The following is a 16197-nucleotide window of genomic DNA, read 5'->3' on the forward strand; positions in this document are numbered from 1 at the left end:
ACCCAAGCACAATTTCGTGCTCTGGGTCTCTAGTGTAATGATATTTTCATCAAAGAAAACTAATCCACATTACACGCCAGGCACAAGAAGCAGCCTCACCTCCACATGCCCGCTGCTGGCACAGAGGAAGCACACCACCCTGGGTGTGATGGGGAGCGAGGTCAGGATGCCCAGGCCACCCATCTCCCACACGTTCTCGGCTTCACAATCCTCCTGCGGAGAGAGAACAACCATTTATCAAAGTTTTACAATGACACAGCTTTGGATTGAAAATAAGGTTAAAAACGGTAAAATGCGAATGCTACAAGAACGTCAGGCATACTTCCTTTAATGAGTTCAAAAACAACTGCTGCTTTAAAAAATGTTACTATCAGATACAAACTGTTAAAACAGTCACCTCTTTATGGGTTTAACTCACGCTAACTATAATGCAAAATAACACTGGCCTGAATTCCCGTTATTACTGATCCAAGCTATCATCACCCTTTGATAATTCCCACGGGAAAGAACAATTTCCTCAGACACTATTCTCGTGTAAATGTACTTTCTCACTCACAAACAGGGGCCAAAGCTCTCACAACACGTGAACCTATCTGCTGATGGTGGTTCTTATTCATTTCCCCACTGTGTGCTGCATTTCCTTGCTTTCAACACCTCTGGTATCATCTTTATCTTGACTGAGTCAAGAACACTGGCCCCACAGCCATGTATGGTGGTTACAAATCGGAAGGGTATCTCGGCGGCCAGGGGAGTCCCAGCCCCACACTAGGTGCCCAGCCCAGGGTTCCAGGGCTGGGAAGAGGAGTCCCCGTAACTTCTGGCTGTAAAAACCAGCGAGGACTGTGGATGAGCGAGCCACAGGCCGCTGGAGACCCAGGTGTTCTTCTTAAAGGGCCTGCACACAGACTCATTTCCCTCTGAGCTCCACTGTGCGGAGTCCCCCACTGCAGGTGCAGGCGGTACCATATCTGACTCTCCATCAACTTGGCTAACAAGTTTGCCTGCCCCAGCGATTCCGAGACCCTTGCCCATCCAACTTGCAGGCACGCCAAGACGATTCCAGGGCTTTTCCATACCAGCGGCCTGCCCTTGCTCATGCTGCAGACTTTCCTAAAATCTCTCAAAGGGTCCACAAACCCCAAGCAAGCAGCATCTGGCCTCAGCAGGCCCCGTACTTGCTGCTAAGCAGCCCCAACCTCAGCAATAGCAGCAGCTGAACTCAGTTTACAGCTCAGCCTTCTCCCAGGCATCTCCACGCCGGGCACAAGGAGCAGCCACCAGATCATCTTGTTGCTCATGCCGGATGGCTCCAGGCAGGGCAGAGGCAGCAGCTGACCTTGGTCAGCACCTCCCAGGAGACCCCAACACCAGCACGTCCAGTGGACAACCTCAGACCACATGGAAGCACCACCCAACCGCCAGCACATTCAGGGGTAGGCTGGGCAGGCACCAGAGCCCCGCGGGAGGGAGTCCTGTTCCATGGGGTCGGCGACTGCCCAGCAGCTCCTCCGCTGTGGTCTCCGCAGCCTACCAGTCAATCAGCCTGGGGGCACCGACCTCCCACTGATGTACCAATAGCAATCAAGGTTCCGCTACCACAGGGGCACACACAGCCCACACAGGGGCACAGCAGAGTGCCTTGCTCTGGTGCCCAGGGAGGCCGCACCACCGAGACACCTACCACATTAGGCCGTTCGACCAAGACCAGGAGACACAGCAGCTCTACCTCATCAACACACACGGGGAGGCTGCCAAATTGAGGAGACAAAGAAGCATGTCCCAAGTGAAAGAACGGAAAACTCCAGGAAAATAACTGAACAAAATGGAGACCAGGAATCTACCAGATGCAGAGTTCAAAACACTGGTTATAAGGATGCTCAATGAACTTAGGGGAAGAGCAGAGGAACAAAGAGATAGTAAACATGAATGAGATAGAAAACATAAAAAAAATACCACAGTCAGAAATGTAGGATACACCAACTGAAATGAAGAATACATTATAGGAAATCAATAGTAGATGAAGCAAAGCATCAAAACAGAGATTTGGAATATAAGGAAGCAGAAAACACCCAACCAGAACAGCAAAAAGAAAAAAAAAATCCCCCCAAATGAGGATAGTGTAAGGAGCCGCTAGGACAGCGGTTCTCAACCTGTGGGTCGCGACCCCTTTGGGGGTCGAACGACCCTTTCACAGGGGTCGCCTAAGACCATCAGAAAACACATATATATAATTACGTATTGTTTTTGTGATTAATCACTATGCTTTAATTATGTTCAATTTGTAACAATAAAAATACATCCTTGCCGAAACCGGTTTGGCTCAGTGGATAGAGCGTCAGCCTGCGGACTGAAAGGTCCCAGGTTCGATTCTGGTCAAGGGCATGTACCTGGGTTGCGGGCACATCCCCAGTGGGAGATGTGCAGGAGGCAGCTGATCGGTGTTTCTCTCTCATCGATGTTTCTAACTCTCTATCTCTCTCCCTTCCCCTCTGTAAAAAATCAATAAACTATATTTAAAAAAAAATACATCCTGCATATCAGATATTTACATTACGATTCATAGCAGTAGCAAAATTACAGTTATGAAGTAGCAACGAAAATAATTTTATGGTTGGGGGTCACCACAACATGAGGAGCTGTATTAAAGGGTCGCGGCATTAGGAAGGTTGAGAACCACTGCTCTAGGACAACTTCAAGTGAGTTGTCAACATTCGCATCACAAAGATGCCAGAAGGAGAAGAGAGAGAATAAGGAATTGAAAAGCTATTTGGAAAAAATGACAGAAATTGGGGGCCATCTGTAACACTGTAACAATAAAAAAAGAAAAAATTGACAGAAAACGTTCCTAACCTAGTGAAGGAAACAGACATACAAGTCCCAGAAGCACAGAGAGTCTCAAATTAGTTTAACCCAAGGAGGCCCACACCAAGACACATCATAATTAACATGCCAAAGGTTAAAGACAAAGACAGAATCTTAAAAGCAGCATGAGAAAAGCAGTTAGTTACCTACAAGAGAGCGCCCATATGACTGTCAGCTGATTTCTCAACAGAAACTTTGCAGGTCAGAAGGGAATGATAAGAAACATTCAAAGTGATAAAAAGCAAAAACTCCACAACCAAGATTACTCTATACAACAAAGCAGAATTGAAGGATAGACAAAGAGCTTTCCAGAAAAGAAAAAGCTAAAGGAATTCATCACCACCAATGAGTATTACAGGAAATGTTAAAGGTCTTCTTTAATAAAAAGAAGAAAAAGATCAAAGTTTGAATAATAAAATGGCAGGAACTATGTATCTATCAACAATTACTTTACATACAAAGGGTTTAAATGCTCTAATCAAAAGACACAGGGAAGCTGAATGGATAATAAAACAAGACCCTTACATATGCTGTCAACACGAGACTCATGTCAAATGGAAAGACACAGAGAAAATAATGAAAAAAGATATTTCATGAAAATGAAGCAAATAAAAAAAGCTGTGGTAGCAATACTTATACCAGACAAAAGAGACTTTAAAACAAAGATTTTAACAAGAGACAAAGGATTCAGCAATTCCTATTCTGGGTATTTTTCTGAAGAAACCCAAAACACTCAATCGAAAAGACATCCATCCATATGTTCACTGTGGCATTATTTACAATAGCCAAAGTATGGAAGCAACTTAAGTGCCCATCAACAGACAAATGGATGAAGAAGAAGTGGTGAATTTACACAATGAAACATGACTCAGCCATAAAACAGAATGAAATCTTGCCAATTACAACAACATGGATGGACCTAGAGGGTACTGTGCTGAGTGAAATAAGTCAGACAGAGCCAAATACCAGATGCTTTCACTTGTACGTGGAGTCTAAAGAATGAAATAAACAAACAAAACAGAAACAGACTCATAGATGCAGAGAATATTGTGATGGTTGCCAGAGGAGAAGGGGACTGGGGGGATTAGTAAAAAAAGTGAAGGGATTAAGAAGCACAAATTGGTAGTTACAGAACTGACACAGGAATAATACTGTAATAACTATATGGTGCCAGATGGATACTAGATTAATCAGGGTGATCACTTCCTAAGTTACAGAAATGTCTAATCACATGGTCGTACACCTGAAGCTAACATAATATTCAAAGTCAACTGTAAATGAAACATAAAAAAACTATTTTAAAAATATAAAGTCCACGACTCGATATAGTATGTGGTCACTAAACACTTTTACCTTGAAGTCCACTCTGATCCGGTGGACTCCATCTGCTGGGACCTTCTGCTTAGAGCTGCTGCCGTTGGAGAGAGCGCTGAGGATGTTCAGAGTGCCTGCGCTCTCCTGCTTGCTGACGGGAGGTGGTTTTTCCTACAGGGATAGAAAACAAATAAAAAACAAAACCACACTCTACTTGCCTTCACTTTTTAAAAAATATTTTTTAAAATTGATTTTTAGAGAGAAAGGATGGGAGAGAAACATCAATATGAGAGTGAAACATCGATTGGCTGCCTCCTGCACGCCCCACACCAGGGATGGAGCCTGCAACCTTCTGTGCACAGGCCCACGCTTAATCAAGTAAGCCACGGCGGACAGGGCTGGCCTTCACTTTGCAATAGAAAATAATGCAAATGACAAATCTAATCAATAAAAGGGAAAATGTTTCCAACACAGTATCCTATAGAAATAGTAAAGTACTTTTCAAAAAATTTTTTTCATTAAGGCATTTTATTTGCATGTATGTAATTACATTCCCAGAAAAAGAACCCCAGTATTTTCTCTCCTGTGTGTTTTCATCTTGCTTCTCTGTGGTCCATGATGCCAGCTGAAGTGGTCAGTACAATGAAACCAAACTTATGGGACAGCAGGTTATTCTGCAATTTTTCTGGATCTCCCAGTTATACATCAAATTTGGGCTGATCACTCCACATTTGTTCAACCTGCCCATGAGGTTCACAGCAATTTTCCCAGCTCTGTGATCATCGATGATTTCAAATTTGCCAATGGAATCATGCTTCATCATCACAGGCAGAAACCGGACGATGACTCTGGAGCGTGGCCTAATAAAAACCTAGCATTTGGCCCTAGCGGGTTTGGCTCGGTGGATAGAGCGTCGGCCTGCGGACGGAGGGTCCCAGGTTCGATTCTGGACAGGGGCACATGCCTGGGTTGCGGGCTCGGTCCCCAGTGGGGGGCGTAGAGGATGATTCTCTCTCATCATTGATGTTTCTATCTCTCTCTCCCTCTCCCTTCCTCTCTGAAATCAATAAAAAATATTTAAAAAAATAAAAACAAAAAACCTAGCGTTTGCCTCCCTTCTTGGCATCATGGATGCTCTTTAGAGCATCAGACAGAACAAACATATGTACCATTGTGATGGCATGGAAAGAACCAGAAGATTCTTAAAGATCTCTATCCACATCATAAAAACAGTGCACACAGGGAAGGATGGTGATTACAGACAAATATTGCTAAAGGATGTTGAGGGCAAAACACTATTCTACTAAGCAGCCTATAGCATACACTTGTAGGGTCACAAGGAAATAAAACAAGGGGAAAGAGACAAAAAAAAAGGTATGAGCTAAAGCCTAAATTCCATTGCCACCTGCGAAGAAGCAAAAACGCGGTTTCATCCACTCAATTACGTCAAGAATAAGGCTCTTTTCCTAAAGAACAGAACATAACCCTGAGAAATGGCAAAGAAACACAGCTCTCACCTTTTCTTTTGGTTTTTGTTTTACAGGAATACTTGGGCGAGGAGCCACTTTTTTCTGCTTGCTTTGCTCTGGACCTAAAAAATTCAAAGTAAATCGCAGTCAGAGGCTACTGCACTCACAGTTAATGTTACAGAACAATGACTACTTTAGGACTGATTGGCCTGGAAGAAGAGGCTATTGGAAAAAAGAAAATAACTTAAACTCTAGGCATTGAAGAGGAAATTAAGACAGTATCTCCAACTTAATTGTTTTTTGGCTTCTATTTCTTTATTACTATGCAATGGTTAAAAGCTAATTTTCTTACACTGAAGATTTAAACATATCTATTTCAGGTTTTGCAGGTTTCCAAATGCTGTTTAAGACATCGGTGCTTTTTGCTAGTCCTTCTGGCTCGGCGGCTCCCTGCCGGCCTCACTCACCTGAGTCCGGCGGTGGGGGCTGCTTCTTCTTGGGCTCGCTAGGAGCTGCCTTGGGGACGTCTTTCCTGGGTGGCGCTGTGCTGGGTGGCGGTGGGGGGGGCGCTGGCGCTGGCTGGGAGGCCTGCTTGCTGGACTTCCTGGAGGCTGGAGTGGTAGCTTGTTTGGGTTCAGGCCCCGGAGCAGAGGCGGACCCGTCCTCGCTCTTCTCGTCTACGTGCTTCCGCGGGGGAGGCTCACTGTTGCTTTTCTTGGGGACAGGGTCCTCGCGTGCTGACGGGGTGGGCTTCTGATTGGCGTCCACTACGCTCTTCACAACACTGTTCTCTTTACTACTCTCTTTCTTTTCACTGGTCTTGGACTTTTTCTCTTTCTTTTTCACAGCTAGGGGAAAAACATGATTATCTATAAGCAAGAAAAATTTTACTTAAAATACAAGTATAGGAATGTAACAATCTTATTCTCAATTTCCCGCAGCTAATGTTGACACTGAAGAGGCTCAAGCAAGTTAAGCTGGTCAGGTAAAAGAGCTATACTTTCATTGCTCTAGGAAATGGAAGAAACTGTCATCTTTATATGAATTTTTAAAATGCTTTTTTTTTTAACGGAAAATTTCAAACAAACTCCAAGGTAAAGGGACAGTAAAACGAACTCCCAAGTACTCATCACCCGGCTTCAACAACCTCGACTCCCTGGGAAAGAGTAGTCCTTAACCCGACTGGTGTGGCTCAGTGGTTGAGCACCAACCTATGAACCAGAAGATCTTGGTTCAATCCCCAGTGTGGGGTGTGCAGGAGGCAGCCGATCAATGATTCTCTCTCATCACTGATATTTCTGTCTCTCTCTCCCTCTCCTTTTCTCTCTGAAATCAATTTTATACATATATATATATATATATTTTTTAAATAGTAGTACTTAAAAAGAAACCAAACCAGTCTTCCCTTTACACTAGATGTGCACAACTATATGGCATTAAAGCAAGAAGCATGCTGGGGAAGAGCTCTTGACATCACCTTTTGCTTGCTTCTGAAGATAGGCTTTGGAAGGCATCCACTGTAGATTCTGACACTTTCTCATCCTAGGAGAACAAGGGGATCATAAAGTGAGTGGCGCTTAGAAGAGAAGCAACTCGGACAAGTGTTAATTTGTCTGCAAGAACCAGGGAATCTTTATCCGGGGCCAATCTGAGAGCTGAAAAAAGGATGGCTCATTACACAGATGAAACCGGAGCCTTCGACGCCTTCAATCAGTGACTGTGCCTATCTTTATGTCCTAAAAGGAGCAAATACCAAATTATTTTTTAAATGAGACTCAAATTTCTTAAAAGCTAGTACAAAACAATCAGTTGATATTTCTTATACTCAAATCAGTCTGTTCCCTTATGACAGCGGTTCTCAACCTGTGGGTCGCGACCCCTTTGGCGGTCAAACCACCCTTTCACAGGGGTCGCCTAAGACCATCCTGCATATCAGATATTTACATTATGATTCATAACAGTAGCAACATTACAGTTATGAAGTAGCAACGAAAATAATTTTATGGTTGGGTCACAACATGAGGAACTATATTCAAAGGGCCAGAAGGTTGAGAACCACTACCTTATGAGATTAATATTCATTTAGAATAACCTGATTACAAAATGGACTAAAGTTATCCAGCAAGTCCTCTCTGCCACCACAATGCTATAGGTCTATATCAGGGCTTTGATATATATATATATATATATATATATACACATACATACACACACACACACACACACACTAGAAGCCCAATGCACTAAATTCATGCAAGAGTAGGTCTTCCTTCCCCTGGCTGCCAGCACCGGCTTCCCTCTGGCACCTGGGACCCAGGCTTCCCTCACAGCCCTGGCTTTGTCTGGAAGGATGTCTGGTCTAATTAGCCCTGGCTTTGTCTGGAAGGATATATATATATATATATATATACCCTTTTATTATTTTTCATATATATATATATATATATATATATATATATATGCGCATACACACACAAACACACACACACACATTCTACCCCTCAACTTAATGAAATTCAAAATTAATCTGAAGTATAAAATGTAACTGAGTCCATTTCACCCCCAAAATTTGGTATAATTTTACCTTTTTGCTGATCTGTGAATTCTCGCTCCTTTACATGAATGAGACAGACAAGATTCTTGCTTACAGCCAGACTGACTAAACCAAAGCACAGAACTACCTGCTGTCTCCTGGAAACTGCCTCCCTGGAAGTGAGGAACGCAGCACTGCTCCCATCGGTTTTACAGAAGTCATTTCCACGTTATTCATTCAGAAAATGTCTACTGATAAAATCTACTCCTGATTCCAGGTACTTTGAGATGCTCAATTCCCAAAAAGTCTGTCTGTGCAACTCTTCTGATCCACTTTAGACCAACTGCCCAGAGGGTGAAAGTGCACCCACAGACTGACCGAGAAAGGGAGAAAAGATCATCACAACGTCCATATCACAAATCCCACAGGCGTGAAACTATCCCGAGAGACAGCAAAGAGACATAGGCAGATAACACCAACACTTCCCGAAAGCCATAAAGATAAAGGGAATTTTGGTTAACCTGATAAATATGCCTAAATTTGTCAGTTTTCAAGTAGAAAGCCCCTCGAGCTGCACTGAGATGGTAGCCCCGAAGCACACGTGGCTATGTAAATTAATTAAAATAAAATTTGATAAAAAATGTAGTTCCTCGGTCATTCACATTTCAGTCGCTCCACAGCCAATGGGGCTAACGGCCAGCACAGTGCACTGAGCAGCTCAGAGCACTCCCAGCGCTGCAGAGCATTCTACTAGTCAGCCTGCCCAGAGAGCTTCTTATTTAAAGCTCAGCTCGGCCTGGCCGGTGTGGCTCAGTGAATAGAGCGTCGGTCTGCGGGCTGAAGGGTCCCAGGTTCCATTCCGGTCAGAGCACATGCCCAGGTTGCGGGCTTGATCCCCAGTGTGTGGTGTGCAGTAGGCAGCCGATCAATGATTCTCTCTCATCGTTGATGTTTCTAGCTCTCTCCCTTTTCCTTCCTCTCTGAAATCAATAAAAATATATTTTTAAAAATAAAAATAAAGCACAACTCACACCTAGCCACACTGCCCAATCCAACTGTGCAGCTAACCTTGAAACCCAAGAACTGAGTACAACCACGTTCAGTTTTTGGATTCATCTTTGCAACAAATCGAGCACAAGCAAACCCCTTCACGGAGGGGAGGCCGACCCTCCGAGCAGAGCCCACTCACTTGCAGCATTGCTTCTTTATGTTGCGGCCACCGAACTTGGGCTTGTCCAAGCAGTTAGTACAGACACCACAGTCCTCGGGCACCTGGCAGCCGGGACACTGCCCACACCGCCTGGAGCGCCGTCCCTTCTTCACGGGGGGCTCCTGGGGCGCCTTGTTTCTGGTGACGGGTTTGATTGGTTTGATGGGCGGAGCCAGAGGTTCGGCATCTTCTGAGCCAGCGATTGAGGACTTGTCTGTTAAAGAAACGCATCGTTAGTTCTGAGGGAGGATCTGATTCCTTCTTGGGAGCAGAGGTGGAGATCTTCAAAATCAATTTATATCATTAGATACATTCAAACTTTGTTTTCATTGGGACTCCAAAAGTGAAATGGAATACATTAAAAAGCATCATATGCAGAACTCAAAGCCTGTTTAAACAATTATTTAAATGTTATTAAATGCCTATAAACTTGTAGCTTAAAGAAAGCAGAAATCCAAATACTGAAAACAAAACATAGTCTAACCCAGCCATGGGCAAACTACGGCCCGCGGGCCGAATCCGGCCCGTTTGAAATGAATAAAACTAAAAAAAAAAAAAAAAAAAAGACCGTACCCTTTTATGTAATGATGTTTACTTTGAATTTATATTAGTTCACACAAACACTCCATCCATGCTTTTGTTCCGGCCCTCCGGTCCAGTTTAAGAACCCATTGTGGCCCTCGAGTCAAAAAGTTTGCCCACCCCTGGTCTAACCCGAAGTTCAAGAAAATGAACTGACTGCTTCAGAGGACTGCCTACACCTCTACATTTTAATGAACAGTTACCCATCATCTAAGACAGGGGTCCTCAAACTTTTTAAACAGGGGGCCAGTTCACTGTCCCTCAGACCGTTGGAGGGCCGGACTATAGTTTAAAAAAAAACTATGAACAAATTCCTATGCACACTGCACATATCTTATTTTGAAGTAAAAAAACAAAACGGGAACAAATACAATATTTGTATTTGCATGTGGTCCGCGGGCCGTAGTTTGAGGACCCCTGATCTAAGAGCTATAGCGCGACCATGAGAATGAGCCTCACTAACCCCCAAACACATGACTGACCCCGGGCCCCAGCTGCTGAGCCCTGAAATCCATGGCACCGAGTCCCTCACCACGGGAGGCCTCCCAGGCAGTGAGCATGGCAGGAATGCTAAGACAGACCTGTTCCTGGGACACATTCCTCTAGTGGTGAGCTTTTGCTCAAGGACTGTCTTGCCAAACCTTTTTACACCGCATGGCCGCCTAGGAAGGTTGTGCCCAAAGATTCCCTCCCTCCTTCATTGACTGACAGCTCTCCCAGCCTTCCCTGGCTCCCTCCCCATTGTGCCTCACAGACAGTTCCTCATAGAATCCTTGTTCATTGAACCCCCACCCCTTGCCATCTGTTTTTAGAGGATCCAGACGAATACATGATGCTATCGCCAGCCTACAAGGCACCCCAAGAATGATGAGCAGCAGATCACCTGGGTGCTAGGACTTCAAGGCTGACATCTGGACCTACCATCATTCCCCATGGAAGACAAGATCTTTTCTCGTTCTTCCCACGGTAAGGCACTCAGGGTGGGCATGTCATCAGGAAACACAGCGCGTTTCCGGCCAAGGGCAACAGCCGCTCTTCTGCAGACGTGTTTAATCCGGGGTCCTCGCACAGAGGTCTCTGATGAATCACTTTCTTGACCCTAAATAGGAGGTGAGCCAAAACAATCACACATGTTGACAATATAACTAAATGAAGCCAGGGTATTTTGGGCTAACTTATTATAATCTGGACTCACTCTAGTTATTTCCAGCTGATAAGCCATATCAATTTGCAGGAATCAACTACCTCTGCATCCTAACATTGGCAGGAAAAAGACAGAAATCAACTAAGTTCCTATTCCCAATTATACTACTTCTTGAATATTCCCCTCAAAATTCAAGTTGCCGGTATATTATCAAGAAGTTCAGCCTAACCACAATTTCCTGTATTTCCCTGATCAATAGGGAAGTAGGAGGAAATAACCTATGAATGAAGTATAAAAGACTCCAAACGGAAATGTCTCCCATCTTAAAGAGCCACTGCTCTTGTCACTCAGAGGCTAACCAAAAAACACCCACAATGGTGTCAAAGGAAGTCCCTGCTTGAACTCTCAACTGGCAGAATTCGTAGAATATGCCCCAGGTTGAGTAACATTAAAAACCTAGGTCTGTGTTCACTGCAACCTAACTTGAGATGTTGGCATAAATATGCATCTACTACATGACAATTTTTTAAAAAGAACCTAAAGATCGGTATGCTTTCTCAGAAACGACCAGTGCCTAGTTTACTGTGTAAAAAGAAAAAAAAAACCCCAAACCCCACAATGCTGTTCTTTGTAAAAATATGTTTGTCTTCATCTTAGTAAACTCAATTCGACAGCTTTTCTGTCCCACAGCCTAAGGCCAAAGGCTTCTCAGGTGTATTCTGCACACACCCTCTATTCATGTATTTATTTATTGCTCTAAGCACCGTACCCCTTAGAGCAGCGGTTCTCAACCTGTGGGTCGCGACCCCTTTGGTCGAACGACCCTTTCACAGGGGTCGCCTGAGACCATCGGAAAACACATATATAATTACATATTGTTTTTGTGATTAATCACTATGCTTTAATTATGTTCAATTTGTAACAATGAAATTGGGGGTCACCACAACATGAGGAACTGGATTAAAGGGTCGCGGCATTAGGAAGGTTGAGAACCACTGCCTTAGAGGATGAGACTCCTCCCCATCCCGTTTTCTACAGTAAACAACAGTGAAACAACTTGACTACAGAAATGCACCTTCGAAACTGCCACAGGTTCTAATCCACCAAATCCATTAAGTACAAACTCGCATTCTCTGTCCCGTGGCCCCAACCTACCTGCGGGCCTCAGCTCACCGCTCTCCTGCCTGTACAGCCTCGCTACCCACCGCCCCTCAAGTGTGTCCCTACCTCCCCTGCTCCTCTCCTTGCGACGCTCTCCCCATCGCTGTCTACCTATCAGAACCCCACCTGTCCTTACGGGGTCACTGCAGATGTCACCCCTTCCCCTGCCTTTCCCTGGCTCCCGCGACTGGACAGACCGGGACCCTCAGCCTGAAGCTCGCTCCTAGCAGGGCTGGACACGACGGAGGTCACCAGGCAACACGGAAAAGAGTACCTGTGCTCTGGGCTGGTCGGTTTGTTTCAGACTCTTGCTCTTCTCGATCTTGCAGAGCTGGGCCTTGGCCTTTTTGAGGAGGCTGGCGACCCTCTTGTCGGTCATGGGGAGCTTGTCCGCCTGCGCCAGCATGGAGCCGATGGAGGACGCGGCATGCTTCACGCCGGGCGCGGGGCGCGGGCGGGCAGGGCGCCTTCTCCTTCTCGAGCGCGGCGGCGGGGCCGAGGTCCAGGGCGGCCTTGTCCAGGCTCCCTCGCCCTTTCTTGATCAGTATTTTGGTTTTGACAGCGGTTGAGTCCCCAAGGGTCACGGCAGCCACCTCGGGCCCAGAATCGAGGGACGAAGACTTCTTCCGCCCCGTGACCTTCTTGGCAGAGGACGGCGCGGCCCCCTCCTCCGCGCCCGCCTTCTCTTTGGAAACCCTGCCCGCGGGGTACAAGGCGGAGCTGCCCGGGGGCTCGGACCCCTTCTTCCGCTTCTCTTTGCGGGACTCCCGCTTGTTCTCCTTCTCCCGCTCGCGGTCCCGCTCTCGGCTCTTGTCCTTCTCCGCGCTCTTGTCGGCGTCCCGCTCCCGGGCCGGCTCCTCGGGAGCCCGGTCCCTGGTCCGGCCCCGGTCGGGCTGCGCGCCGGGGGTGAACCAGGGGAAGAGCGGCGTCGTCGGGCTGCCGGCGGCGAAGGGCTCCGCGGGGGCGCCGGGCGGCTTCCGCGGCCTCGGGGTCTTCTCGGCGGCCTCCCCGGGGGCCAGCGGGTGCGCGGGGAAGGTGAAGGCGGGGTTTAAGGCACTGGCGGCGTGAGGGCTCACGGAGAGGCTCAGGGAGGAGGCCACGGAGGGCGGCGGCGTGAGCGGCGACAGCTCGGCGGCGCTCAGCCGGCCGCTGCGCGTCCTCATGGAGTGCGAGGGCGACCGGGGCTCGGCGCGCAGCGGGCTGAACACCCTCCTCTTCCTCTTGCGGCTGGACGCGCCGGGCGCGGCCGCGGGGGCCCGGCCGCCGGGCAGGGTGACGGACTCGAAGATGCGGGAGTGCGCCTCGCTGGGCGTGAAGCGCGGCGCCCGCAGCAGCGGGCTCCTCTTGTGCACGTCGAACCGGGGCCCCGCGTGCAGCGGCGAGAAGAGCCGCGCGGCCGCGCCCGGCGCCGCGAAGCCCGAGGCGAAGCCCACGTCCTCGGGCGTGAGCGGCGGCGGCCGGAAGTTGTCGAAGACGGGCTTGCGGATGAGCCCCTCCTTGGCGTACTTGGCGGAGGAGAAGAACTGCGGCTCGGCGCGCGAGTGCTTCAGCGACGTCCAGCGGAACGTGGGCTCCCGCAGGATGGACTTGCGCTTGCCCGGCATGGGCGCGGCGGGCGCGGGCAGGAAGGGCGACGCCAGCGGGATGGTGGGGGGCAGCAGCCAGGGCGTGGGGTCCGAGAGGCCGGCGGCCGGCTGCAGGGGCGGCGGCGGCGACAGCAGCGGCGGGGGCGGCGAGGCGGAGGCCGGCGGCGGGGGCGCGCTGGGCAGCGCGGACAGCTTCTTCGTCGTCGTCCTCGACCCAAAACTCCTCTCGGACGAGTACCTCCTGCCTCTCCGGTCGTTCCGGTCGCTTTCCGGGGACTGGGCAACGGGCAGCGGGGCGTGCGCTTCGGGGGCGTCGCTCTGCTCCTCGGGGAGCCCCTGGATCTCCTCGGAGGCCTGGGAGTCGGTGGAGGTGTCCACGCTGGGGCTGCTGGAGCGCGACGAGTCGGAGGACAGCTGCGAGGAGTGCTGCGAGGCGGCGCTCGACTTCTCGGAGGACCCGCAGGAGGCGGCGCCGAAGCGGCTGCTGGGCGCGGGCTCCAGGCGCGCGATCTTGATGGGCGGGTCGTAGTCCTCGTCCTCGATGAAGCGGCGGGGGGTTTTGATGATCCGCGAGGAGATGGCGCTGACCACGGGCATGATGAACTGCCGGATGTTCTTGACCTGCGTCTTCACCTTCCGGCCCTGCAGCTGGGCCGCCTCCTTCTCGATCTTCTTCTGCGCCCCCTTCTTCGCCCGCTGCAGGAGCTGCTTGGCGATGGTGGCGTCCGTCCTTTTGGAGGAAGGGATGATCCTGACGGGCTTCACCCGCCGCGGGCTCTGTCTGACCACCGCCTTGTCTTCCTTGGCGAGGGCCGGGGCCGCGTCCGCGTCCCTGCGCACCTTCTGGGGCTTGTCCAGGTGCGAGTTGAGGAGGAGGCCGGCCGGGGCCTTGACCCTCTCGGCGGAGGGCGGCCTCCCGCGCCGCCGGACGATCTGCACCCCCTTCCTTCCGATCTGCAGCTTCCCGGCCTTAAACTTGGACTTGAGGGGGGAGAGCTTGCCCGCTCTTAACTTTTTGATCTTGGTGGCTTGCTGAAACGTGGCGGACGGGGTCCGTTTGAGCTTTTTCAGGCTGTCGTCTTTGCTGCCCTTCGGTAATTCGGCAATGTCCTTTCCATGCGTGATTTTGATTTTTACTCCAGGGAAGGTGGGAGGTCTTCCTCGCTTCTTTTCTAAGCTTTTAGAGTCTTTCTTCTTGATCTTATCCCCAGGTCTGGTCTCTGGTTTACTGAGCGGGGGGAACGCGGGCGGGTCTGGGAGGAGCGGGGTCCGGTCGGAGCCGCTGCGAGGCCGGCCGCGGGGTTTCCGAGGGCTACTCTTAGCTGCGTGTGGGAATCAGACAATGGAGAGCGGTTTAGCGTTGCCGTTCAGGCTCAGGACGCTGAATATAATTTAGCACAAGCCGCCTGGTACCGAACTCTAGTTGCGCCTAATGAGTCAATATCACATTTTAATTGTGCTTAGTCTCTTTCCCCCCAAAACTTGCTTCAAAAAATCAGCTAAATGACATTCCACTTAAAAGAACATTAAGTACTTTTTTGATTTAAAAAAACCCTAACATAATAAAAGGTTTTCAACTGAGCAATTTATAACACCCAAAACTGATTTTACTACTTTAGGTAAGCAAGGTTTAAATTCTGAATACAAAAAATGGTTAAAAAGAAATCTGTGCTACCTTTTTCCATATCTTCACCATCAAGATTAATACTTGAGAACATGTTCATAGCAACTCATCTTTTCAATGCAGAACTATGGCTTTAATAAATTTGGACAGAGTGCTCTTCTATCAGTGGCACACCAACTTCTACAGGAAAAGGCCCCGGGAAGATCCAGCTGCATTGTCAGTTGGTTTTGCCATAGTAAACAGAGAATGCTCACTGAACTCAGCAGCATGTAAACTACTCATAGAAGTGACCTGGTGATGTGCCCATTAATGAATCCCCCACATACATGTTCTTGAACTAATTAGTCTCAAATTACAAAAAAAAAAAAAAAAAATTTAACCTTAATTGATTTAAGAGCAAATTAACAATTTATTGAATCAGATTTCTTCTAAATAAAAGGAATTTGCCAATTTATAAATCAGCTCAATCTGCTATTTATCAAGAGACTCAAGAAAACAAAATTCTTTTCCTAAAATTCTTTGTATAAACCTGTATTTTCTAAATGTCTTGAGTTCCCTAGTCTATCATATCTTCTCTTCCCACATGAATTTTTAATGTTTTATATGACTCAACATTCTTCTGAGACTAACACCTCTCCTAATAGGCACCCAAAGAGATGTATGCCATGGTGATGAACGTTTTAGACCATGGAACCAACTTTCTATCAGAACA

At 48.0% G+C, this 16197-nt stretch overlaps 1 protein-coding gene across 1 annotated transcript in view; it reads right to left on the reverse strand.

The window, feature by feature from the left end:
- KMT2A (lysine methyltransferase 2A) overlaps nucleotides 1-16197 on the reverse strand; it is a 90886-nt gene that overhangs the window by 43239 nt on the left and 31450 nt on the right. Inside the window, 9 exon segments of the mRNA XM_023745618.1 lie at nucleotides 100-213; nucleotides 4216-4347; nucleotides 5694-5767; nucleotides 6113-6493; nucleotides 7123-7187; nucleotides 9368-9602; nucleotides 10892-11069; nucleotides 12550-12712; nucleotides 12714-15183. Of these exon segments, the coding sequence (XP_023601386.1) occupies nucleotides 100-213; nucleotides 4216-4347; nucleotides 5694-5767; nucleotides 6113-6493; nucleotides 7123-7187; nucleotides 9368-9602; nucleotides 10892-11069; nucleotides 12550-12712; nucleotides 12714-15183 (3812 nt within the window).

Source organism: Myotis lucifugus, unplaced genomic scaffold (genome assembly GCF_000147115.1).
Source record: "Myotis lucifugus unplaced genomic scaffold, Myoluc2.0 scaffold_561, whole genome shotgun sequence".
NCBI lineage: Eukaryota > Metazoa > Chordata > Mammalia > Chiroptera > Vespertilionidae > Myotis > Myotis lucifugus.